Here is a 24619-nt window from a genome sequence, read left to right on the forward strand (position 1 = left end):
CAGGAAGCAGTCAATCAATGTTTTTCTCTCATTGATGTTTCAATCTCTCTCTCCCTCTCTCAAATCAATAAAAATATATTTAAAAAATTAAAAAAAGGATCTGAGCTTAGCTGGATGGTTCTGGCTCCAGGTTTTCTCATGAGGTTGCAGTCCAGATTTCAGCCAGGGCTGCAGTCAGTCATCTGAAAGCTTGACTGAGTTGGGGGATTCACTTCAAAGTTCTCACACGGCTGTTGGCAGAAGGCTGTAGTTTTCTACCAAGAGAACCTCTCTGAAATTCTTCTTAGGACCTATAGCAATGAACTTCCACTGAAGTCACCTATCCCTGAGGGAGGGAGTGTCAGACAGCAACAAAATGCCAAGTGTTTTCTATTCCTATAACCTAATCTCAGAAGTGACATTCAAAGTAAAAGCAACATACCATCACTTTTGCTCTGCTATATTCTATTGATCATGTAGACCAGCGGTTCTCAACCTGTGGGTCGTGACCCCTTTGGGGGTCAAACGACCCTTTCACAAGGGCCGCCTAAGACCATCGGAAAACACATATATAATTACATATTGTTTTTGTGATTAATCACTATGCTTTAATTATGTTCAATTTGTAACAATGAAATTGGGGGTCACCACAACATGAGGAACTGTATTAAAGGGTTGCGGCATTAGGAAGGTTGAGAACCACTGATGTAGACCAACCTTGGTACAAGGTGGGGACAATTATATAAGAGTGTGAATACTAGGAGGCAGGGATTATTGGGGACCATCTCAGAGGCTGGCTACTATATTATCTAAACTTTTATTGGGGGGGGGGGACCTCCAGAAAATCTATGTTAATGTAAAAACATTGAAACCTGGAAAGAATTTTTGTGAGTTTACTTGAGCCAAACTGTCGACCATTGCCGGGAAGCAGAACCTCAATGGATTGAGATAGTGCTCCAGAGAATGGCCATTTCTCATCTATTTTTTATGCATTGCAATCAAAGGAGGGGACTAGGTGGGTTACATGAAATCCACTGGTGATAGATTAGAGAGGTGGGAGAAAGCAAAGCCCAGAAACCTCTGGGATTGGATAAGTAAAACAATAGACACATACTTAGGTGGGTGCAGGAACAATTAATATGATAACAATGAAGGAATTTGTGGTATCTGTCCTGGCGCCCAGGCACATTAGGTTGTGCCCCAAGGGGTCCAGGAAAAGGGAAGTTACAAGTTACCCAGACATTTCAAGGATATGTTATCATAGATGCAAAAAGACAGATAAGCTCAGTTAAGGTAAAGGTTGACCTTGTCAGTGAAGATACTGGCTTAAGAGGTAACTACCCACCATAACTGCTTTTAGTTAAAGTTTAATTTCAGACCATCCTTTTTTGGTTTCTTTAGGTCTTTGAGTTTGCAAGACTGCCATGGAGGCCTTCCCTGAGCTTGTCAGGTTAACATGTGGCTTCTTTAGTTCACACATCATTTTTTTAAAAAAATATTTTATTGATTTTTTACAGAGAGGAAGGGAAAGGGATAGAGAGTTAAAAAACATCAATGAGAGAGAAACATCAATCAGCTGCCTCCTGCATACTCCCTACTGGGTATGTGCCCGCAACCAAGGTACATGCCCTTGACCAGAATCGAACCTGGGACCCTTGAGTCTGCAGGCCGACGCTCTATCCACTGAGCCAAACTGGCTAGGGCAATCATTTTTTTTTTTAAATAAAAAATTCCATCCAGTACAATTATTAGCTCTAAACAGACTTGATTGTGTACAAGGAAAGAAAGCTAGTTGACCCATTTGCATAAGGTCAAATTTGATTAATTTGATTAATTTCATTAGGTTCTCAGGAGTATTTTTTAAAAATATGTTTTTACTGATTTTAGAGAGAGGAAGGGGGAGGGAGAGATAAAAACATCAATGATGAGAGAGAATAATTGATTGGCTGCCTCCTGTACACTCTCTACTGGGGATCAAGCCCGCAACCCCAGCAAGTGCCGTGACCAGGAATTGAACTGTGACCTCCTGGTTCATGGGTCAACGCTCAACTATTGAGCCACACCAGAGGGGTGGGTTCTCAGAAGTACTGAATCTTTCAGGTTTTATTTGATTAGAATATCACTGTTTAAAGAATTTTTAACTTTTGCTGGTCAGAGTGAACATTTTCATTTCACCCAAGTACTAACCAGGCCTGACCCTGCTTAGTTTCCAAGATCAGACAAGAGCTGATGTATCCAGGGTGGGATGGCTGTAGATTTGAAAATTTTAATTTCAGATGTGAATTCTCAAAAAGTTTCAGAAGTTAATGCTAACAAGTAAAGATCCTTTGAAAGTAAGTGGTCCAGTTTAAAGGCATAGAATCCTCTAAGGTTGTCTGAACAGCAAGCTATATTTGGGGATTTGGCATACAGTGGGGCTGTCTTGGATTAGGTCTCAAAATACCTAAAGGATTTCCTTAAACAGGCCCAGTGTCAGACACAACAGGTGTTTTACTTCTAATTTTGGAAGCAGAGGCAGCCAGTTTAGAATGAGGCTGTTAGGCACTCATTCAGCAGGAGTGGGGACAATAAGTAATTTTGCCAAGACATCAAGTGTAGGAAAAAATGGAAATGTGTTATTCTTCTCATACTTCTGATAACCACATTTTTACAAGATAACAGAATTTTGATGAATTCTGATAAAGGCCTCTGTTTTCTCAGTATTTAACAATTCATTAAAAAATATTGAAAGTAGACTCTAGTGTCTCAGGTTCTACATAAAATACTTATTGAAATAATTATGTCCATTCTTATTTCTACTATACTATTGTCAGTGAATTAATTTATTGCAATGAGAAATAAAGACATTGTAGGATTAAGCATACACTTGGTTTCCTTTTCTTGTCAAAATATTTTAAATGAATTTGGGGGCTTTAGAAGATGGTGATATTACTTTATTAAAAAATATGGAAGCACATTTAAATAAAACTAAAATATAGATAAGCCTTAAAATATAAAATATGCTTGAAACATTATTAGCTACCCCAAATGAAGTTTTTGTGCATATGAATGTGAGCAACCTTTTTATTTGAGTGACTTTAAAAAATTAAAGGAATTGTTATCATGAAGTTTTCAATTACAAGACAAGGGCTCATAAACTTTCAAATGTGAAGTCCTTGGAAATGTCCTTTCAAATATATCCTCAAGATATTCAGTGCAATCTCAGCATGATATAAACAGTACATGTCCCATAAATACACACTGAATGAGATTAATTTCAGAAATTCTTATTGAAGAAATCCTATATAATAAAAGCCTAATATGCAAATTGTCCCCTTGGGTGGTTGTTCGACCGAGAGACCTGGAGTTTGCTTGCTATGATGTACGGTGACCACTGGGGGGGGTGTCGTGGAACATGGCGGGCATCGGAGACCCGCTGTGACCTCTCGCCAGCTACCTGGGGGCGGGGTGATGGGGATGGAGGTGCGTTGAGAATGCAGGGTGTTTCCCGAGCTTCTCTCACTATCCCTGCTGCCCACCTCTGGGACACCAGGACTCCTGCGCCGAGGAAGCCCCCGTGCTCAGGTGCTGGGTGCCTGCGAGGAGCCCACCCGCACGTGCGAGGCCTCTTTCGGGTGAGCTGGGCCACAGCCTCTGGGACCATAGGGGCTGGTCGGGCTCCCCGTGTGTTCACCCAGGAGCTGGTCTGTGAGGCTGGCCGGGAGAGAGTGCGCTGCCTACCCGGATTCCCTGTGGCGCTGCTGGGTGGCGAGGTCCATGCTGCGCCCTGGCCTGTGGCATCTGGCCACACTCACCGCATCTCCACATGGGGACTCGGGCGCCGTGACTCAAGCAGAGCGGGCTGCACGGGGGCCCAGGGGCCCAGGTGTTGCCCAGGGCCCAGAGGTCAGCTGGGACCTGCCCTTCCAGGCCAGACACTGGCGCTTCGATTGCCGGCCAGGCCTAGGGACCGCACCTGTGCATGAATTTCGTGCACCGGGCCTCTAGTATTAAAATAAATGTTAAGAAAGGCATGGTTTTCTTTGCATATCAGAAAGTCTGTTGCTTATAAAATGAACACTATAGGATCTACTCACGTGAGGAATTCAATATTTAAGCTCTGTGGTTCAGATGTTACTTTACTTTGAATTATTCTGTAAGTTTTAAAGGGAAGCTAGCCCTAGCCGGTTTGTCTCAGTGGATAGAGCATCGGCCTGCAGACTGAAGGGTCCCAGGCTCCATTCCGGTTGAGGGCACATGCCCAGGTTGTGGGCTCGATTCCCAGTAGGGGGCATGCAGGAGGCAGCCAGTCACTGGTTCACTCATCACTGATGTTTCTCTCTCTCTCCCTCTCTGAAATCAATAAAAACAAAACAAAAAATCAAACCTATTGGAAAAAAAAGGCAAGCTATGTTGTAAGTAGTGGCAAACCTCTGTAATTCTTTTTGAGTGGAATAAGAAGTGTATGCAATGTAAATATTTTTGAAGAAAAGAAACAGGTTTGACTTGAAACCAGATTTTTCTAATTCCATAATGTTTATTTCTTTACACCATGTACAAAATTTAATATTGGGACAAGAAACTTTAATTAGGTCACAGTAACTTATATATTCTCTAAAAACAGCACAATTGGAAATATAATTTTTAAACATTAAGAAATCAGGTTGAGCCCCGGCTGGTTTAGCTCAGTGGATAGAGGGTCGGCCTGTGGACTGAAGGGTCCCAGGTTTCATTCCAGTCGAGGGCACATGCCCGGGTTGTGGGATCGATCCCCAGTGGGGGGCGTGCGGGAGGCAGACGATCAATGATTCTCTCTCATCACTGATGTTTCTATCTCTTTCTCCCTCTCTGAAATCAATAAAATATATTTAAAAAAATCATAGAGAAGCTCCAAGGAGAATACACAAGCCAGTCGCTAATTGCTTGCATCAAAAGCACTGAAAACGAATTTCTAGAGTTTCAGTAATTTGCACGGTACGCTCAGTTCACCCTCTGGCCTGCCTCAGCTCCATCCCAGTTTCTTTGACTACACGTCTAACCTTGCAACTTTCTTCTCCCCCAACTCTACCTTGGCCTCAGACTGCAGTAAATTTTGGGATTAACCATGTGTTTAGGTAATTAGGACATCAGCTGCTGTTGAATTTTAGCAAAATAAAATCCTGGAGGCACAAAAACATGCCGGATTCTCAACGTAAACTCGTCCTTGAACGTCACAGGGTCGGGAGTGGAGCAGGAAGCCTCCAGGCACGACTGGAAGCCGCGGCAAGACCAGCATGTTATGAAGCAACTACATGCTGACATTTTAAAGGAAAAAAACAACCACTAACATTTTTCGGACCGTTGACATTTCTCTGCGCTGGGTGCGCAGCAGCAGTGGCAGGGGGAACCAAAACGTCTGTGGTAAAGGCTTCTCGCCAAAGCGCGTGAGCGGCACTTGGAATGTCTAACAGGAATCCGCAGTTCGCGGTTGCTCTACGGACAGTCTGTGTCGTCCAACACCGCGCCGGTTCCGCAGGCTTCGCCCAGGAGCTCTGTTTTCTACTTAAGCCCTTAAACCCACCGCCATGGAAACGCCCGGAGAAGAGGCCGGGTGCAGACAGGTGCGCCCTCTGTTTGGGAATACACAAAGGGCCGACCCGGCCGCCGCCGTGTCCCTGGCAACTCCACGCACGCAGGGCGCGCGCACTTCCCGCGGCCACGAGGCGCAGCGGGCAGCCCGGCGAGCGGCGCGCGCAAGTCACCGCGCGTCAGCTCGCGCAGAACCCTCGGCCTGCGCTCTCTCTCTCCGGCGCGGGCCCGGGAAACGCGAAGCCGGCTCCGGCGGCGCAAGCGCTGTAGGGATCTGTAGTCCGCGGGCCTCCCAGGCGCGCGTCCCCGCCCGTCGCAAGCCGACTTCCTGCCGCTGCCCAAACTACACCTCCCAGCATCCTCTTCGCTGTCGGGCCGAAAGCGAAAACAAATTCTGGGCTGCGAGAGGAGCTGCCCTCTGCCGGCTTCCCCCACCCGCTCCCCGCCCCACCGGTGCCCTGCTGCGAGGCGTGGAGGCGAAAGGCCGCGTTTTTCTCTCGTGGCTTCTTTGGCCCCGGCTGTCGGGAGTGCGGGGCACGCAGGCCTTGTTTCACCTGAGCCGGCCTCGCGCGCGCGAGGGGCGGGGTTTCCTCGCTTCACCCTAGTCGGGACGAGGAAACTTGTGGGGAAGGCGACCCCGGCCCGGGTCTGGAGCACGGCAGCGAGGCCGCCGAGGAGTGACTTCTCACTCTCGGGCTTTCCTTACAGTTCCTCCCGGGTGCGCGGCCGCTCGAAAGGCGGCCGCGTGCGCACAGCCATGCACTAGGCAGGGCTCCCCTATGCGCTCGGAGCGCGCGGACCGCTGCCTCGGGCCGCCGTCGCCGCCTGCCGCCCGCGGAGCCCTAGACACAGCCGCCGCCCGCCCTAGGCCGGGGCGTAGAGGAGCCGGCGGCGCGGCCATGTGGGGCTAGCCCCGCGCCGCGCCTGGCCTGCAGCAGGACCGGCAACATGGAGGCGGCCGTCGGCGCTCCCGACGGCGGGGACCGGGGCGGCGCGGGGCCCCGCGAGGACGTGACGCCCATGGACGCTTATCTGCGGGAACTGGGCTTGTATCGGAAATTGATCGCCAAGGACGGGTCCTGCCTGTTCCGGGCTGTGGCGGAGCAGGTAATGGGGCGGAGGGCGGGGGTCGGGGGCGGTGGGGCCGGGGTGGGGGTGGGGAGCCGTGGGGAGGGGGAAGCGCTGGCCCGCAGCCACCCGGGCGGCCTGGCGTCCGGGGCTGCGCGTGGCCCCGCTGTCGTCACAGCCGCCCATTGTAACGCCGGAACGGGACGCTGTCCCGGGTCTGGACGCTGCAAATCGAAACTTAAAAACCCGCAGATGAACTGGGTGTCGCCCCTCCTGGGGACGAGGTAGCGAGTCGTGGACCGCCTCCTGCGAGGCCTGCCGAGAGCAAGGCATCGGTAGTGGATGGATTGCGGGGGACTCGGCGAAATGAGCCTTTTCCATCCTGTTCCGCGTGCCCCTTCTCTCCGTTTCGTCGGCAGAGCGTCCTCACCCGCAGACCCGGTGTTTACCGGAGGCGGCGGTGCGGCCGACCTGACTCGGAGAACATGGCTTTTTCCGCGGCCGGACTTTGGCCTGCGGGGCGGTCCGGGCCGCCGCTGTCCGCCCGAAGCTGGAGGGGGAAAGGGGCACGGCGGGAAAGCCAGCCTTTAAGAAATAGGGAATGTCTTAAAAGATTTGTCTCCGTAGTCCCCACACTTTATTTTGCTTTGCAAGGCAGTGTAGGTATACTAAAATAATTTATTTTTTTTTTTTTTTTAAAGTCTGTTTTGGTGTTGGTAAGTAGGAAGGCTGTTCCTGGTGCCTTAGGCCCTTCTTGACCGGATTTTCCCGTTAATGGTCAAAATCACATTCTCACACAGTTGCTTAGGAAGTTGTTTCTGATTTTTGGGGGGTAAGAGAGCCGGCTCCGCGTTATATAACCCCGTGTGGTTGGTAGGTATGCAGCCACCAGAACCCATCCTGTATTGAAAATATCTGCCGAAATAGTTGGATGAAAGTTTCCACGTTACTGCCCTGGTGTGTGTTTCATACCGTTCGCAGGTTGCTTTCCTTTGCTTAAGGGGATTCACTCCTCCCCTCCATGGAGTTTTTAGGTTTCCGTTTCTCTCACCTTTTTTGAATGCTAAATAGCTTTCAAAAGTTCTCTTTGTGAAAAATGTTTTACTTAACAGCTGTAGACCAGTCTATTCTAATTTTTTTTTCAACATCAAAAAAATCTAGGCCAGTCATTAATTTTCCAAAGGCCCTCTCTTCACATCAGCAGCATGAAATCTTTTTTTAAAACAAGAAATTGGTTGAACTGGTATGCCCCTTTGTATTAGGTGTCATTGTCACTCAGACGTTCTTCTTAAAGCTTCCCAAATCAAGCTCTGTCTTTTCCAGTTCATTATTTTTCTCTAATTTTTAGAAATTTAGGATGTTCCAGTGTTGCTGTGGGTGTGTTCACCCACACCCACCACAGCCTTCACTATTAGTCGTAGGCACACAGCATGTCCCATTTATGAATTCTCCACATCTCCGTCTGTCCTGCTGCTTCTGTCTCAGCCTCCCTGCACGCCTCGGCACTCCGGAAGCAGAGGGGAGAGGTGAAAGTATATTATATATTCTGTTGGCACTAGCTAGAGTTCGGTCCGGAAGAGGTAGAAACCAACAAAAGTGTGGCGTTTATTTGGAATTGGATTTCCAGATTTTGCTTTATATTGAAGCAGAAAGGTGTGCCTTATTTCAGTATTCCATGCCATAGATAATTGGTGAACTTGATTATACAGAATCCTCTATTTTGTAGTGGGATTTCTGTTTTTAGGTAGAAGGGGGCAAGAGCTAGTTGTACAAAGAACTCATTGCTAACATCAGATAAATGACAATGAGATACAATAAAATGTGTTAAGTTAGGCCTAAGGGAACATCCCCTCCATTTGTGCGACTGGTAATTTTTGGTATACAGAGTTTCGGAAGCTTAATGCCATGAATTTTGGGAAAGCTCAGTTCTTCAGTAGACATGGGCTAAGCATGGAGCCTTTATGGCCAAAGGCAAAGTATGTGTGGGGGTGGGGCAAGGGAAGTAACACCAACCTCAGGCTGTCCTTTAAAAATATGTACAAAGGATTTATTTGTTTTTGCCAACATTTTCTCTAGTATCAGAATAATTTATCGTTTCTAAGAAGGAGTCAAAGTAATCTAAATGGCAGTCATTGGGGGGAGTGGGGTAGAGACTTGAGTTAGGAATAGTCTTTCCCTCCAATTTACCTGATTTAGAGAGGCCCTTCCCTTTTTACACTTCTGGACTTGGGCCTGCAGGAGGCCTGACCTGAATCAGCTTTGTGGCCATGGAGCTAAAAATAGGGCACTCTTAGAGGACTTGCTAAAGCAGTGTATCTCAGTCTTTCCCAGTGTTTATCATTATCTTGTCTCAAGTAAAGATAGAAAAGCCTCCTATTTTTAGTTTATTTCATCTATAATAATTTGCAAAGATATTTGTCATTTCAAATCTTCCTGAGTGTCCTTGAACTTGCGCTATATTATACTTTTTAAACAGTTGTCATGTAACCTTGTTGCTTCTTGCAGTGCTTGGCTTTGTAAAGCACCAGCACCCAACACTTTATGGAAGTTGGCTTAGAGTTTGCTTCTGAGTAACAGGTTCAGATTTCATGTGCTAATAAAATCTTTATTAAAAGGAGAGAAAACAGTATGCCTACCATTGTTTTTGATGGAAAATAAGCTTTATTCACTTATGTCTGCCACCTGTTGCTAGGTAGATTGCATTAAGACTAGCTTCACTTTGCTAACTGCAAGAAAGCCCTATCAAATGACACTACAATTTACTCAGACTAATAATACCTTGATTCATAATGGTGTCTGATTTAACTTATGTGAAGTGTCATTAACTATCATTTATGTATTGGCAAAAAAAAATTGTGTGGTGTTTACTTTTACATATGGACAGTTCTTCTAGTGCAGGAAGCTGACAGTATGTAAAGATGCTTTTTAATAGTTCCTAGGACAGCATTGCAAAATCAGCTGCTATACTGAAAACAAACTAATTGCTCATCTCAGACAGTGCATCTTCAGTATATCTCAAAGTAAAGGGACATACTAACTGTCCAGACAGTTGGGCCTCTGGTTCTGTGGATATAAGTGAGCCTTGGCTGTTATCCAAAGAGACTTGTAAAATGTGCAGCTGAAGTGTCCCTTTTCCTGCTTACTGTGAGCATAAGGGAGAATCTCTCAATTGGAATTGTAACTTTTTAAGGTATAGTTGGCATACAATATTAATTATATTAGTTTCAGGTGTTCAAAATAGTCATTTGACATTTTTATACTTTATAGTATGATCACCCCACTAATCTAATAATCTGTCACCATGTAAAGTTACCACAATATTGCTGACTATACTCCCCTTCACCCTTTTCACCCAATTCCCCATCTCTTTCCCTTCTGGAAACCATCCCTTTGGTCTTTATTTCTGAGTCTGTTTTGTTTTGTTTGTTCATTTTTTTGTTTTTATTCCACATGTAAGTCAAACTACTATACAGTAGTCTTTCTTTGAGTTATTTTAGCATTACTACTCTTTAGGTGTTCATTCATGTTGTTACATATGGCAAGATTTTATTCTTTTTTATTGCTGCATAATATTCCATTGTGTGTGTATGTATACACCCACCATGTCATCTTTATCCATTCATCTATCTATGGATACCTTGCTTCCATATTTTGGCTATTGTAAATAATGCTGTGGTGAACATGGAGGTGCATATTTATACTAATAAAAGGTAATATGCTAATTAGACCAGACATCTAGACAGCCTTCTGGACAACACCACAATGGCAGGTCCCGAGGCAGAGGAAGTTAGGGGCGACCCGGCGGCAGAGGAGAGCAGTTAGGAGCAATCAGGCAGGCAGGCAGAGAGGTTAGGGGTGATCAGGCAGGCAGACAGGTGAGCAGGCGGTTAGGAGCCAGTGGTCCCGGATTGTGAGAAGGATATCCGACTGCTGGTTTAGGCTCGATCCCAGTTGGACATCCCCTGAGGGATCCTGGATTGGAGAGGGTGCAGGCTGGGCTGAGGGGACCCCCCCCCCCCCCGCATGAATTTCGTGCACCGGGCCTCTAGTATCTTTTTGAATTAGTGTTTTTGTTTTCTTTGGATAAATACCCAGAAGGGTAATTTCTGGGTTATATAGTACTTCTGGTTTTATTTTTTGAGGAGTCTCCTTACTGTTTTCCATAGTGACTGCACCAATTTGCAGTCTTACTAACAGTGCACCAGAGTTCTCTTTTCTCCACATCCTCACCAACACGTTATTTGTTGACTTTTTGATAATAGCCATTCTGACTATTGTAAAGTGGTATGTCGTTGTGGTTTTGATTTGCATTTCCCTGATGATTAGTGATGAGCATCTTTTGATGTCTGTTGGCCATTTGTATGTCTTCTTTGGAAAGATCTTTCATGTCCTCTGCCCATATTTTTTATTGGATTGTTTATTTTTTTATTATTGAGTTTTATGAGTTTCTTATGTATTTTGGATATCAATCCCTTATCAGATATATCTGAGCTGTAACTCCTAAAGTTACTTTATAATAAAATTTCAAGTGGCCTTCATAGTAGTTGAGAAGTGGTTATTTTAAATGTCAGTTGTTTTTTTTTTTTCTCCACCATGGTCCTATAGGGTACCAGGAATACCTTCTTTTGAGACACCTAGTAATAGAAAATAATTTTGATCTTCTCTTAAGTGTGGAAGTTAAAGTATTGGAGGCTAGCCAAAGGGTTCCTAAGCATTTATTTGATAATAGTTTGTTTGAAACCAAAGCTTTGGAATTTTAGTAAGAGACAAAAGGCCAATAAATTATCTTTTTGTTGAATTAGTAGCTTAATTGAAGAACACAGGCTACAGAGTGAGAGAGTTTGGTTCATCTTTGTAGTGTGGCTTATTTCAGGTGATGCTTTAAGATTTTGGGCAGCCTGGCCGGTGTGGTTCAATGGTTAGCATTGACCCATGAACTAGGAAGTCAGGGTTTGATTCCCCTTCAGGGCACATGCCCAGATTGTGGCTCAATCCCCAGCAGGGGGCATGCAGGAGGCAGGCAACCAATGATTCTTTCTCATCATTGATGTTTCTATTTCCCTTCCTTCCTCTCTGAAATCAATAAAAATATATTTAAAAAATATTTTGGGCATAAGAGCAAGTTTCAAGGCTATTGGGATGACAGTACAGCAGTGTGTTTGCATCCTGTGTGCTGCTCACTTGGATGTTCTTTCAAGAGTCCTGTAAAGATTTAAGAATGAGTACCTTAATTTTTCTGAAACCACAGGGGACTTAAGTTTCTACATAAGGCAAGTAATTTAAAATGCATGGGATGAATCTAAGCACCGCGCAGATGAGTTAGTTCTGCTTTGTGAAGAGCAAAGTTACAGTAGAGGGCTGACCAAGAGAGGAAAGTGTCTTCAGTTCACAAAGATTTTCTTAAAGGAATGATTTCAGTATTTCAGTGACCTAAAGGAGAAATGGAAGTAAACTCTTTGTAGAATGGCATCTGGTTTAAGAAGTACTGTACTACTGTTTGTATGTGTCATGCCATCCTTATGATTAGAGAGAGAAATGGAAATGAATAAAGGTCTAGAAATTATAGAAAGACAAATGGTGTGTTTTGTTGGTTGAGTTTTTTTGGGTATGTCTAGGTTGCAACTTAAATCTTATTTTAACAAAATGCTTAATAGTGTGTTGCTTTTTTCTTTTTAGGTATTGCATTCTCAGTCTCGACATGTTGAAGTCAGAATGGCCTGTATTCACTATCTTCGAGAGAACAGAGAGAAATTTGAAGCGGTAATTTGTAATTTTAAACGAAATGTTATCTCGACTTGCATTTACAGTTCACCCTTTAGAAGTGGTCTAGTGGGAATTTCACAGGATGGATCTTAATGGGGGTTATGAAAATCCCCCTTATAAAAAAGAATTGCTTTATTGAGTTTAAATCCAATTATATTCTTTTGTGATAGTTTTTATGACATTTAGTGGTATTCATTTATTATTCTGGCATTTAGAAAGCTTCTGTGACAGATAAGACACAGCTATGAAGGATAGAGGGTGACTTGGGCAGGATCCTGGCATATTAAGAGTGAGTTTTGTCTGACATAGTCAGGGTAAATGGAGCGTTGTGGTTAATAGAGTTTTCCCTGATTTGTAACCCCCTATGAATTAAAAAAAAATTCATACTAAGTCTTTTATTTATCAGAAGGCATGTATATATTTTTAATTTTCAGGCTTCATCATTGTGAATCATATCAGAATACTATAATTATGTAAATATGATTAATAGTTAATAGAATGTTGTAGAATACTTTACTGGAATTTTCTCAGTAGTATGTAGTAGGCTGTGAAATATGACAGTCACCTATTTTCATTTTACATTGAAAGCCTTACAAGATTTGCTTAGAATTAAGTCATCTGACAACTTTCAATGGTATTCTCCCCTGTGGACTGCTAAAAGAACGTTGGTGTTTTGCAAATGACTCAATTCTGAGAGTTAATAGATAAATGGTTCTTAGTTTGGATATGCTCTTGGGTTGGTTTTCCTATATTCAAGCAAAATATTATTACTGGTAACATTTTTCTGAGTGCTATTTTATCAGATGGACAATAATACATTTCAGGAAGGAGAATTACCTACTTGATCAGGAGATATGAAAACTTGTCTTACAGAAAGAAAACTGGTAGTGAGGCTAGATAGAATATTAGGATGTGGTGGAGAAGAGAAAGGTAAATGGAGTGGTCTTTAAGTATTTGAAGTTAGTCATTATTATTGACCCCAGAGGGTAAAACTCTCTTGACAATAATGGAAGTTACTAACACTGGTTGAGCACTTAATATGTGCTAGGCGTTTTAAATGCTTTGCATATATTTATTTAACCCTTGCAATCTTTTGAGGTTACCAGAAGTTGCAAGTTCTAAAGGGGTAAATTTCACTTTACCATTTCTGTTGGCCAAAATGGGAAAAGGCTGTCATGGGAAGGGGGTGGGGTGTCGTTCCTTGTGACTGAGACTGTTCAGTCAAAGCCTAGGTGGATGCTTTCTGATTAGAAAGGAGAGTCTTATATTGGATATAGGCTTGCAGAACACTGCTTGGCTCTCTTCCAACTTCAAATGGTTCTGTGGGGTTTTTAAGTCTATAAATAATCACCTAATATAGAACAGTAGCCTCTGATTGGTGGGATATTTAAAATAGATAGCTATTTTATTATAATATGTGTTGAAATCTTAAGATACTTTTTGGAAATTTGACAGTATACTGTCTATAAAATAATCTCAGTCTTAAAAAAATCCATGGGCATTTAAAAGATTTTTATAGACTTGGTAGTGTACTTTAATGTTTTTAAGTGTATTGCTTTGCAAAATTGACTGGGTCTGTAATTTAAATAAAATTGAATTTGATGTTTCAGATGGTGTTTTAGGGCTTTCTCGATTAAATTAGTATAATCGCTATTAGAAAAACAAAAAATGTTATCACAGCTTTTTCTTTTTCTTTTTTTTTTAAGATTTGTTACTGATTTTTATTTTATTTTTTTTAATATATTTTATTGATTTTTTACAGAGAGGAAGGGAAAGAGATAGAGAGTTAGAAACATCGATGAGAGAGAAACATCGATGAGAGAGAAACATAGATCAGCTGCCTCCTGCACATCTCCTACTGGGGATGTGCCCGCAACCCAGGTACATGCCCTTGACCGGAATCGAACCTGGGACCTTTCAGTCCACAGGCCGACGCTCTATCCACTGAGCCAAACCGGTTTCGGCCGTTACTGATTTTTAGAGAGAGAGGGAGAGGGAGGGAGAGAGAGAGAGAGAGAGAGAAATATGTGCCCTGACCAGGAATTAAACCTGCAATCTTTTGGTGCACAGGATGATGCCCAACCAACTGAGCCACACCAGCCAGGGCTCACATAGCTTGAATAAACTTTTATTTTTATGTTAAGGTGACAATGAAGCAAAGTGTATTAGAAAAATCTTATTTATTTTTTTCAAAATATCTTTAGCATTATTAATTCTCATCTCTGCTTTTAGTATAACTGACCTAAGGAACAGTGAATATTCATATATGTATTAGTAAACTAATATGTCTTAGCTAATGTATCTGTCTTTGTTTATTCTCTATATATTGGCCATTTTCAAATTAATCTTAAAATGCTGCTTTTATCATATCATTTCTCTGTTCATAATGTCACTTGCAGTGACCTTCTATTGCCTTTTCTCCCTCTTCTGGAAGTCCTGTCTGCTCACACCTTTCTATAAACAGATGGATAGTCTGAGTTTTCTCTCACTCTGCTCTCCCCATGAAAGTGCTCTGTTCCTGCTGACCATGCCACTCCTGTCTGCCCAACACAGTGTCCTCTCTGTTTCCACATGCCATATTGTCCCTGTTTCTGTCCACATCCTGTTCAGGAAACCTTTTCTGACAGTGTTTCCTTCTTTAAATTCTTTGTGTGTGTTTATGATCTTCACTTACTGATTTGTATGTATTTTCATAGATTATATATACACATATGTAAAAACTCAGTAATTCACAGTAGAGAGTTTAACTGTTGTTTTGATGTATTCCTAATAGACTTTTTTTCCTTTTTCAGTTTATAGAAGGATCATTTGAAGAGTATTTAAAACGTTTGGAAAATCCACAGGTATGCAGTAATCTTTTATCTATTTTTTATATATAAGATCAATATTATAGTGCAATGATGGCGAACCTATTGAGCTCGGCATGTCAGCATTTTGAAAAACCCTAACTTAACTCTGGTGCCGTGTCACATATAGAAATTTTTTGATATTTGCAACCATAGTAAAACAAAGACTTATATTTTTGATATTTATTTTCTATATTTAAATGCCATTTAACAAAGAAAAATCAACCAAAAAAATGTTCGCGTGTCACCTCTGACACACGTGTCATAGGTTCGCCATCACTGCTATAGTGTATGGAAGGGTTACAATGAGTTACCCTCTTTCCTTGTAAACATTTTTTAGGTGCACATTTTACATAGCATATAATTGGAAGACAGTTGGAGCTTTGTACTGTTCTGTACACTAGATGTTGCCTAGGGACAGGATCGTGGTATCTTTATCTTTGTTATAATGGCATGTGAATGTAGTAAAAAGAGCTGAAATAACACTGGTGATGACCTTCATGATGCTGTGGTGGTAGGTGTGTGGGGGTTGGTGGACAGGGCAAGATTTGATTACTTCTTCAGGTATCTGAGAAGATAGGTTCTCTTATGGAGGTTTTATTTCCCATGATTAGCTTGAGAAGAAGGAAGAGTCTGTTGAGAGTAAAAGGTCAGCACTTCCTCAGTCATGTTGATGTTAAAATAAATTTTTTTCTGCTTACGAAACTCCTGTAAAAAATCCAAATATCATGGAATGTCATGTAGATGTTCCATTATCTCCAGAGGTAATTACTGTCAATTTTAAAATGACATTAGCAAAGGATGAAGCTAAGGAGAGGAGTTAGGTAGGGAGGGAAGGGAATAATAACACGAGATCAGGGTTTTTGGTCAGCAACTGGTATCTCAGTTTGATTCCCTAACATTAGTTTGAGTGCTTGCTGTGGGCCAAGAATTGCCAGTCACCCTGGGGATGCAAAAGTGAGAAAGTACATACGCCATAAGAAGGGCAGGTATGATGCTATAGACCAGCGGTTCTCAACCTGGGGGCCGCGACCCCTTTGGGCCGCGACAGGGGTCGCCTAAGACCATCGGAAAACACATATATAATTACATATTGTTTTTGTGATTAATCACTATGCTTTAATTATGTTCAATTTGTAACAATGAAATTGGGGGTCACCACAACATGAGGAACTATTAAAGGGTCGCGGCATTGGGAAGGTTGAGAACCACTGCTATAGACATTCAGAGTTTTGTTTCTAGCTGGGGAGGCAAAGCAAGAGTTGGAGTTGGCATTTGAAGTCTGAATAGATTCTGAATAAGAAAAGCCAGGGGTGAAGGGCAATTTCAGGTAGTGAAAATTGTGAGCAATGCAGATTCAGAATGCAGTCTAGTTTTATGGAGCATGGAGCATTTGAAAGTAGGAGGTAATGAGAAATAAGTCAAAGGGCAAGCTCTGGGTCAGATCATGAGGAAGCCTTCAGTGCTAAGCTCACCAGGTTGGAGCTTATGCTTTAGACCAGCATATCTCAGTGTGAGTTACACACCGTCTGCATCAGGATCACCTGAGGTAGTTGTACACATGCAGGTTCCCTGCTCTTTATTACTGATCTGAATCAAAGTCTGTGCCTGGGGACTGGGAAACTGGCATTGGGAACCCTTGCAAGTTTTTTGGGTCAGGAAGTGAGTGAGTGTGTTTTGTTCACCACTGTGAACTAGAGAACAGTGCCTGACATTTATGTTGATGAATGGAAGGATGAAAGAATTTTGTATAAAGGTGGTTTCAAGGGAGATGAGATCAGAAGAATACCAATTGTAGTGGTTTTAAGATATTTTTATTTTATTGATTTTTTTTCTCTTTTTTTTTTTTGAGAGAGAGAGAGAGAGAGAGATATTTAAAATTGACCCTGGTTAGAGAAAATGAGATGATACTGTGATAGCCATTGTCTGCTTAACCAGACTACAGCAGAATTTATTCTGAAGATTAAATACTTTTAACATAGTACATTATTTGAGAGGTAGTATTTTATTGTTGAGTAGAATAATTTTCCATTTTTTAAAGTGATGTAACACATTTTGCATTAGGTGTTGCTTGTGTTTGTGATCTGAGGGATTTCCTTTACACTAGAGGGGTGTTGCTTGCAGCAGTTGATGGGAAGCCATGATTGTTGGGTAGAGACCTATTTTAAGAAATCTATTTTAATATATGGCACCCATTTCATTTTGAAAACCAGAACCAATTTTTAAGAGCTACTAAAATGAAGTCTCTGGGGAAAAGATTATTATCCTCCTCTGTGTTCATTGTCTAAAATCTTTTTCTTACCTCAAATTTCTTTCAAGGAAAAGATGGCAGCATTCATTTACCATAGCTCATTATTTTTAGTGACTATTGGTATTAAGTCTTTACTAATTTCACAAATAGTGTAGAATACATTCTTATGGTAAAATATTTAATATAGAATGAAAATAAATTCTTTATTTTCCCGGTCTCCACTGTCAGTTTAGGATGTTATCCTTTCAGTCCCCTCTCAAGGAATGTATGCATACATATTATACACATAACTTTTTGTTTTATACAATAGGATTCTTTTACTATGACTTTTCATACTAGTCAGTGATTTTTTTCCAAGTCACTTCATATGGGTATACCTCATTCTTTTTAATGATTGCATGTTCTATATATAGTGTGGGTAAAATGTCTAAGTTATTTAATTATTCCTTACCTATTGGTGGGATTTTGGGCTTTAACAAAATATTTTTTAAAACTATTACAGATGGCTACAGTGAACATCCTTGTTTATTTTTGTGGACATAGGAAACGTTTCTGGAGGATAGGTTTATAGAAGTTGAATTGCTTTGTCTAAGAGTTTATGGATATATTCTAAGATTTTTATATATGCTGGCCATTTCTTTCTTAGAGACTTAAATTGACTCCTTTAGGATTGTAGAATCTCTACCTCATTTGAAAAGGATTGCTGGGAGACTCTTTTTGTACCTTCAACATGTGCCAAGCTCTGTCCTGGGTGCTAGGTTAGAGGACAGAACCCTTGCATTCAACAAGTTCTCAACTTAGGGATACCACTTCCTTGTCTTACCACACCACTAGGACCTGTCATTCCACTCCGTTACTAAGGATTTTTGCAACAGGGACTTGGGCTGCTTTTTAGTATATATAACATGTTTTATGTAAATGTTTTTATAATATTTATGATACTAATAACAAGCTTTCTGAGCTTTATATTGTATAAAGGTATGTATGAAGATGTTGTTTAGAGTAGCGATTTTCAACCTTTTTCATCTCATGACACATAAACTAATTACTCAAAATCTGCGGCACACCAAAAATATATTTTTTACTAATCTGACAGAAAAAATAGGTATAATTTTGATTCATTTACACCTGATGGTTATTGTTGTCATTTTTTAATTTGACAGTCTAAGGGAAAAGAGGTCAGTGCCCCTGACTAAACAGCCAGGTATTGCATGTTTTAAAAATTCTTGTAACACATTTGTTGAAAATCGCTGGTTTAGAAATATATTGTAAAAAAGTCTGAGACATTTACGGGCCATTTTTTTTCTTTAATACAGGAATGGGTTGGACAGGTGGAAATAAGTGCCCTTTCTCTTATGTACAGGTAAGCACTAATAACATAATTCAACAAAAATAAAGTTAGTGGAAAATTAATATATTACATTATACTAAAATAGTTAAAATAGTGATTTTATTCTAGGTTGTGAAGCATCTTTTCTAAGTTTTTTTTTATTGTATGAATTAGATTTTGACATTTAGATATATCAATGTTTAGAAATTTTAATTTTCAAGATATTTTTGGAAAGGAGTACAGAAAATTTTCCAAACCTCTAAACGTTATCATTTATCAACCTTACAGAGAAATGATTTCCTACTTTTCTCAAGGCCAGTAGAACTGAAGGGCCACTAGAACAGAGGCAAAACACCTCTGTCAATTATCAATTTTACTACTATTGCCTAGTAAAGGAGCAGGTGAATGCTTTATATTTTCTTTTCAAAATGTCTTTGTATATTTCCTCTTCACAACTTCTATGGTTTTGAGGTTTCCTTTAAGAATTATATATGAAGTCACACATATACAAGCTATATTTGAAATTTTATTTTTTTGAAAAGATGCTTTTATATAGGTACTAGAGGCCTGGTGCACAAAAATTTGTGCACTCGGGGGCGGGGGTGTCCCTCAGCCTGGCCTGTGCCCTCTTGCAGTCTGGGACCCCTCGGGGGATGACCACTTGCTGGCTTAGGCCTGCTCCCTGGGGGATTGGGCCTAAGATGGCAATCAGACATCCCTCTGACAGCCCAGCAGCCCTCCGGGGATGTCCACTTGCCAGCGGGGAGCAGACCTAAGCTGCAGTCGGACATTCTTAGCGTTGCTGAGGAGGCAGGAGAGGCTCCCACCACCACCGCTGTACTGGCAGCTATCAGCCTGGCTTGTGGCTGAGCAGAACTCCCCCTGTGGGAGTGCACTGACCACCAGGGGGCAGCTCCTGCATTGAGCGTCTGCCCCCTGGTGGTCAGTGTGTGTCATAGTGACCAGTCATTCCCAGTCTTTCTGCTGTTAGGGTCAGTTTGCATATTACCCATTTACTATATAGAATAGAGGCCTGGTGCACAGGTGGGGGCTGGCTTGTTTGACCTGAAGGGTGTCCTGGATCAGGGTGGGGGTACCGCTTGGGTGCCTGCCAGCCTGGGTGAGGGGCTGATGGCTGTTTTCAGGCTGGCAGGCGACAAGCTCCCAGCCTCTCCTTTTTTTCTTTCTATTTTTATTCTGGGATTTATTTACCTTCTATAGCTGTCACTGGAGCTGAGAGCCCGCTCCAGCTCTGAGGCCCGGCTCCAGCTCTGAGGCCGGGGCTGGCTGAAAGCAGGTATCTGGGGTTTGTTAAGCTTCTATAATTGAAACGTTGCTTTTGGAGCTGTTGCTTCAGGAGCTCAGAGCCGGGCCGTGGCAGGCGGGGAACCTTGGCTTCCACCATCACTGGAGCAAGCAAGCCTCCTGCTCGCTTCAGCTGCGTGGCTGCCGGCCGCCATCTTTGTTGGCAGTTAATTTGCATATCCTGCTGATTAGCCAATGGGAAGCGTAGCAGAGGTATGGTCAATTACCATATTTGTCTATTATTAGATCAGATAGGATTTTACAACTTAGTATTCCATTACTATCTTTTTTTTTTAAAATATATTTTATTGATTTTTTTACAGAGAGGAAGGGAGAGAGACAGAGAGTTAGAAACATCGATGAGAGAAACATCGATCAGCTGCCTCCTGCACAGCCCCACTGGGGATGTGCCCGCAACCCAGGCACATGCGCTTGACCGGAATCGAACCTGGGACCCTTCAGTCCGCAGACCGATGCTCTATCCACTGAGCCAAACCGGCTCCGGCCCCATTACTATCTTATATTTACAGCTATATCTTCAGTGCCTAAACAAATCATTACTTTACGTAAATTAAGCTTTTGAATAAATGAATGATATATCTCAATTTATAGGATATATTCCATCAGAAGTAATTTCTAAAAATGTTATTTTTAGGAAAGATTTTGTAATTTATCGGGAACCAAATGTTTCTCCTTCACAAGTAACTGAAAATAATTTTCCTGAAAAGGTAAGAATTTTTTCAATGTTTTTAAAAGCTTTAAGTGAAAGAACTACTCAGATGCCACCTTGACCTCCTAAGCTATAATTTTAAAGTGGTTTTTGGAAATATTTGTGCATGAAGGCTGGTACTGAGTTGATACAGTGTAGTTCCTGTTAATCATCATTGAGCTGTAATTTTTTGTATTAGTTTTTCCCGAGAATTTACCATGTTGAACCCTATCACTAGAGGAAAATAAGTTGAGATACTAGTGTATATGATTAACTAGACTATTACTCTTTTGTGTCGATATAAACATTAACTAGTAAAATAACTTGTAAAAATAGGTTCTTCCATTTCATCCAGAGGTACTTTGGTAATCGTGATATATTTCCCATTATAAAGATAATTTGCTGGCTAAGGTGTTATTTATTATCTGTTCAGAGCAGAAACAACTGGAAAAATATGTAGTCTAGAAAGGAAAAAACCCCAGCTGATTCATTATAAGAAAACTTTGTTTTAATTACTTGTTCTGGAGTCATCCAGGCCAGTTGAAGTATCTGTCACCAAGCTAATGGTGGTAAGGAGGAGGGAAATTGAGTGAAATACTACCTTAATAAGGACTTAAGGCTTCCTAACATGCTTGTCTCTGGATCTGGCCTTTTCCAGTACACTTATTGGAATATGACATAATCTAAATAAAATCAGTGTGCATTTTTCTTTGAATAAGTAGTTAACTATTTAGAAAGTACAGTTGATTTTTTTTGCCAACATGAGTTTGAACTACCTGAGTTCACTTATATGTGGATTTTTTTCAATGAATATAGTCTGTCTTCTGCATCCCAAGGTGTCTGGATTCAATCAACAGCAGATTGAGAACAGTATTTTCTCATTTGAGGTTAGACGTTGGGAATCTGCAGATGGGGAAGGCCAATTGTATGCATTGTTCTACACCAGTGATTCTCAACCTTCCTAATGCCGTGACCCTTTAATACAGTTCCTCATGTTGTGGTGATCCCCAATTTCATTGTTACAAATTGAACATATAATTAAAGCATAGTGATTAATCACAAAAACAATATGTAATTATATATGTGTTTTCTGATGGTCTTAGGCGACCCCTGTGAAAGGGTCGTTCGACCCCCAAAGAGGTCGTGACCCACAGGTTGAGAACTGCTGTTCTACACCATTTGATATAAGGGACTTGATTATTTGTGGATTATGGTATGGCGGTTTGTGTGTCCTGGAACCAGTACCCTGCAGATACCTAGGGAGTACTGTAGATAAGTTTTGGGGGATTCAAAAGTTATATTTGGATTTTCGAATGCATAGGAGTTGGCACTTCTAACCCCCACATTGTTCAAGGGTTAACTGTACTTTAACTGTAAAGAAGCAGAAAAATTTTACTTTTGATTCTGCCTCTTAGATGTATTAATAAAATTTTGGAATGTTTTCTTATGGTCTCTTACATCATGTTCTTTAAGTAGCTGAAATCATGCTGGGTTTTTTTTTAATATATATGTATTTTTATTGATTTCAGATAGTAAGGGAAAAGGGAGAGAGAGATAGAAACATCAATGATGAGACAGAATCATTGATTGGCTGCCTCTTGCACGCCCCCTACTGGGGTTCAAATTCACAACCTGGGCATGTGCTCTTGACTAGAATTGAACCTGGGACCCGTCAGTCTGCAGGTCAACGCTCTATCCACTGAGCCAAACCTAGGGCAATGTATTTATATTTTATCCCATAAGCATTCCCCAAGTCATTAAGAACTTTTTGATTTAATAGCTGTATAACATTTCTGCATGTGAATTTACCATAGTTGACTACATTGGAGCTTTAGATTGCTTCTAAAATACTCACTTTCTGTTTGAAAATTATTTACTAGTGATTGAGAGATATTGGAGATAATAAGTTGCTATGTAAATACCAAATATGAAGTGCTGAAAGATGTCTTTTATTTTTCCCTTTCAGGTATTACTGTGTTTTTCAAATGGAAATCATTATGATATTGTCTATCCCATTAAGTATAAAGAGAGCTCTGCTATGTGTCAGTGTAAGTTTCACCCTTGTGTTTGTATAGGAAATTATATTCCTAAGATATGCAGTCTTAATGCACACAAGTCAGGGCAAATATACTCTGTTTTGTTGTATAAAAAGATATTTCTAAAAACCTTAGGTTACCAAAAATATTAATATTGTATTAAAAACTTCTTTCAATAGGAAAAAAAGATCTAGTAGCTAGAGTTTGACTTATAAATAAGAAGTTATTTATTTCCTGCAGTAATTAAGTTCAATAATAAGGATTTGTATGTGTTTTCAAAGCTGGGTAGTGTATGGCTTGAAAATTTACATGACTGAGCAAATCAAACATTTGATTATATTGGCTCTAGAGCAGGGTTTCTCAACCTTGACACTATTGACATTTTGGGCCAGGTAATTCTTGTTGTGGGGGCTGTTCTGTACATTGTGGGATGTTTAATAGTATACCTAGCATCTACTGTGTAGATCTCCCATTGTGACAACCAAAAATGTCGCTAGATTTTGCCACATATTTCCTGGAAGGATACAGTTCCTTCCCAATTGAGAATTACTGCTCTATTAGTTCCTTCCTTTGTCTGTTCTAAATGCACATCACTCATACAAAACAGTAGTGCTGGGCATACAACAGCTTTTTCCTCAGTTTGTTTTTTTTTTTGAAATTCCCACAGGAGGTTGAGAGAGTGAGAGGGAAGGAGGGAGAGAGCGAAAGAGAGAAACATTGATGTGAAAAAAACATCGATTGGTTGCCTCCCTCATGAGCCCTGACCTGGGCCTGGGATCGAAGCTGCCACCCAGGTACGTGCCCTTGACTGGGAATCGAACTCAAGATCCTTCTGTCTGCAGGCTGATGTTCTAACCACTGAGCGCTCAGGCCAGGAGTCCTCTGTTCTTAAGCTAGTGGTGATCAGTAAAGATAATATGTAATGTAAATTTTTAAAATTAATTGATCTGTTTTGAGGTATGAAAGTCTAGCTGACTATCCTGGACTGTGTCCTTTTTTTTCCAGCTAGTCAAAATCTGGACATGTCAGCTTTGGGAAGGATAGCTCATGGAGATTCCTTTCCTATACTTCTCAGTGCCTGTGGGTTGGATGATATAAGGCAGAGGTCCTCAAACTACGGCCCGCGGGCCACATGCAAATACAAATATTGTATTTGTTCCCGTTTTGTTTTTTTACTTCAAAATAAGATATGTGCCGTGTGCATAGGAATTTGTTCATAGTTTTTTTTTTAAACTATAGTCCGGCCCTCCAACAGTCTGAGGGACAGTGAACTGGCCCCCTGTTTAAAAAGTTTGAGGACCCCTGATATAAGGTGTAGAAGAAAGATGGTTTGCTAGAAGGAAGTCTCTTAGGAAACTTATTGTTGATGAATTCTTAGTGTACTCTTGTTTCCATAAGAATCACTGTAGTAAAACCAATTTAGAATATTTGGTAATATATATTTCCATGTTTTCTGTGTGTGTGTGTGTGTGTGTGTGTGTGTGTGTGTGTGTGTGTGTGTTTTTAAGCAAAATGTCTAAATATGCTTCTTCATTGGCTGCTGAGAATACATTTAAAATATTTTTATTTCAGAGAGGAAGAAAAAGGGAGAGAGAGATGGAAACATCAGTGATGAGAAAGAATCATTGATTGGCTGCCTCCTGCACACCTCCTATTGGGAATCGAGCCCGTAACCCAGGCATGTGCCCTGACTTGGAATTGAACCGTAGTTCAGTCATACGTTCATAGGTTGACGCTCAATCCCTGAGCCATATTGGCTGGGCGGAGAATACATTTTATAACAGT

At 41.3% G+C, this 24619-nt stretch overlaps 1 protein-coding gene across 4 annotated transcripts in view; it reads left to right on the forward strand.

Moving 5' to 3' along the window:
* The first annotated feature begins 5995 nt into the window (after positions 1-5995).
* OTUD4 (OTU deubiquitinase 4) overlaps positions 5996-24619 on the forward strand; it is a 52267-nt gene continuing 33643 nt past the window's right edge. The window contains exons 1-6 of one of the 4 annotated variants that reach the window (XM_059697921.1): positions 5996-6633; positions 12271-12354; positions 15150-15200; positions 18771-18817; positions 20745-20817; positions 22765-22846. In XM_059697921.1, coding sequence (XP_059553904.1) covers positions 6475-6633; positions 12271-12354; positions 15150-15200; positions 18771-18817; positions 20745-20817; positions 22765-22846 — 496 coding nt within the window. In that variant the 5' untranslated portion in view covers positions 5996-6474. Of the gene's footprint in view, positions 6634-12268; positions 12355-15149; positions 15201-18770; positions 18818-20744; positions 20818-22764; positions 22847-24619 lie in introns of those variants that run through there. The other 3 variants (XM_059697923.1, XM_059697924.1, XM_059697925.1) reach the window with 3 other exon arrangements.

This window comes from Myotis daubentonii, chromosome 5 (genome assembly GCF_963259705.1).
Source record: "Myotis daubentonii chromosome 5, mMyoDau2.1, whole genome shotgun sequence".
Classification (NCBI taxonomy): Eukaryota; Metazoa; Chordata; class Mammalia; order Chiroptera; family Vespertilionidae; genus Myotis; species Myotis daubentonii.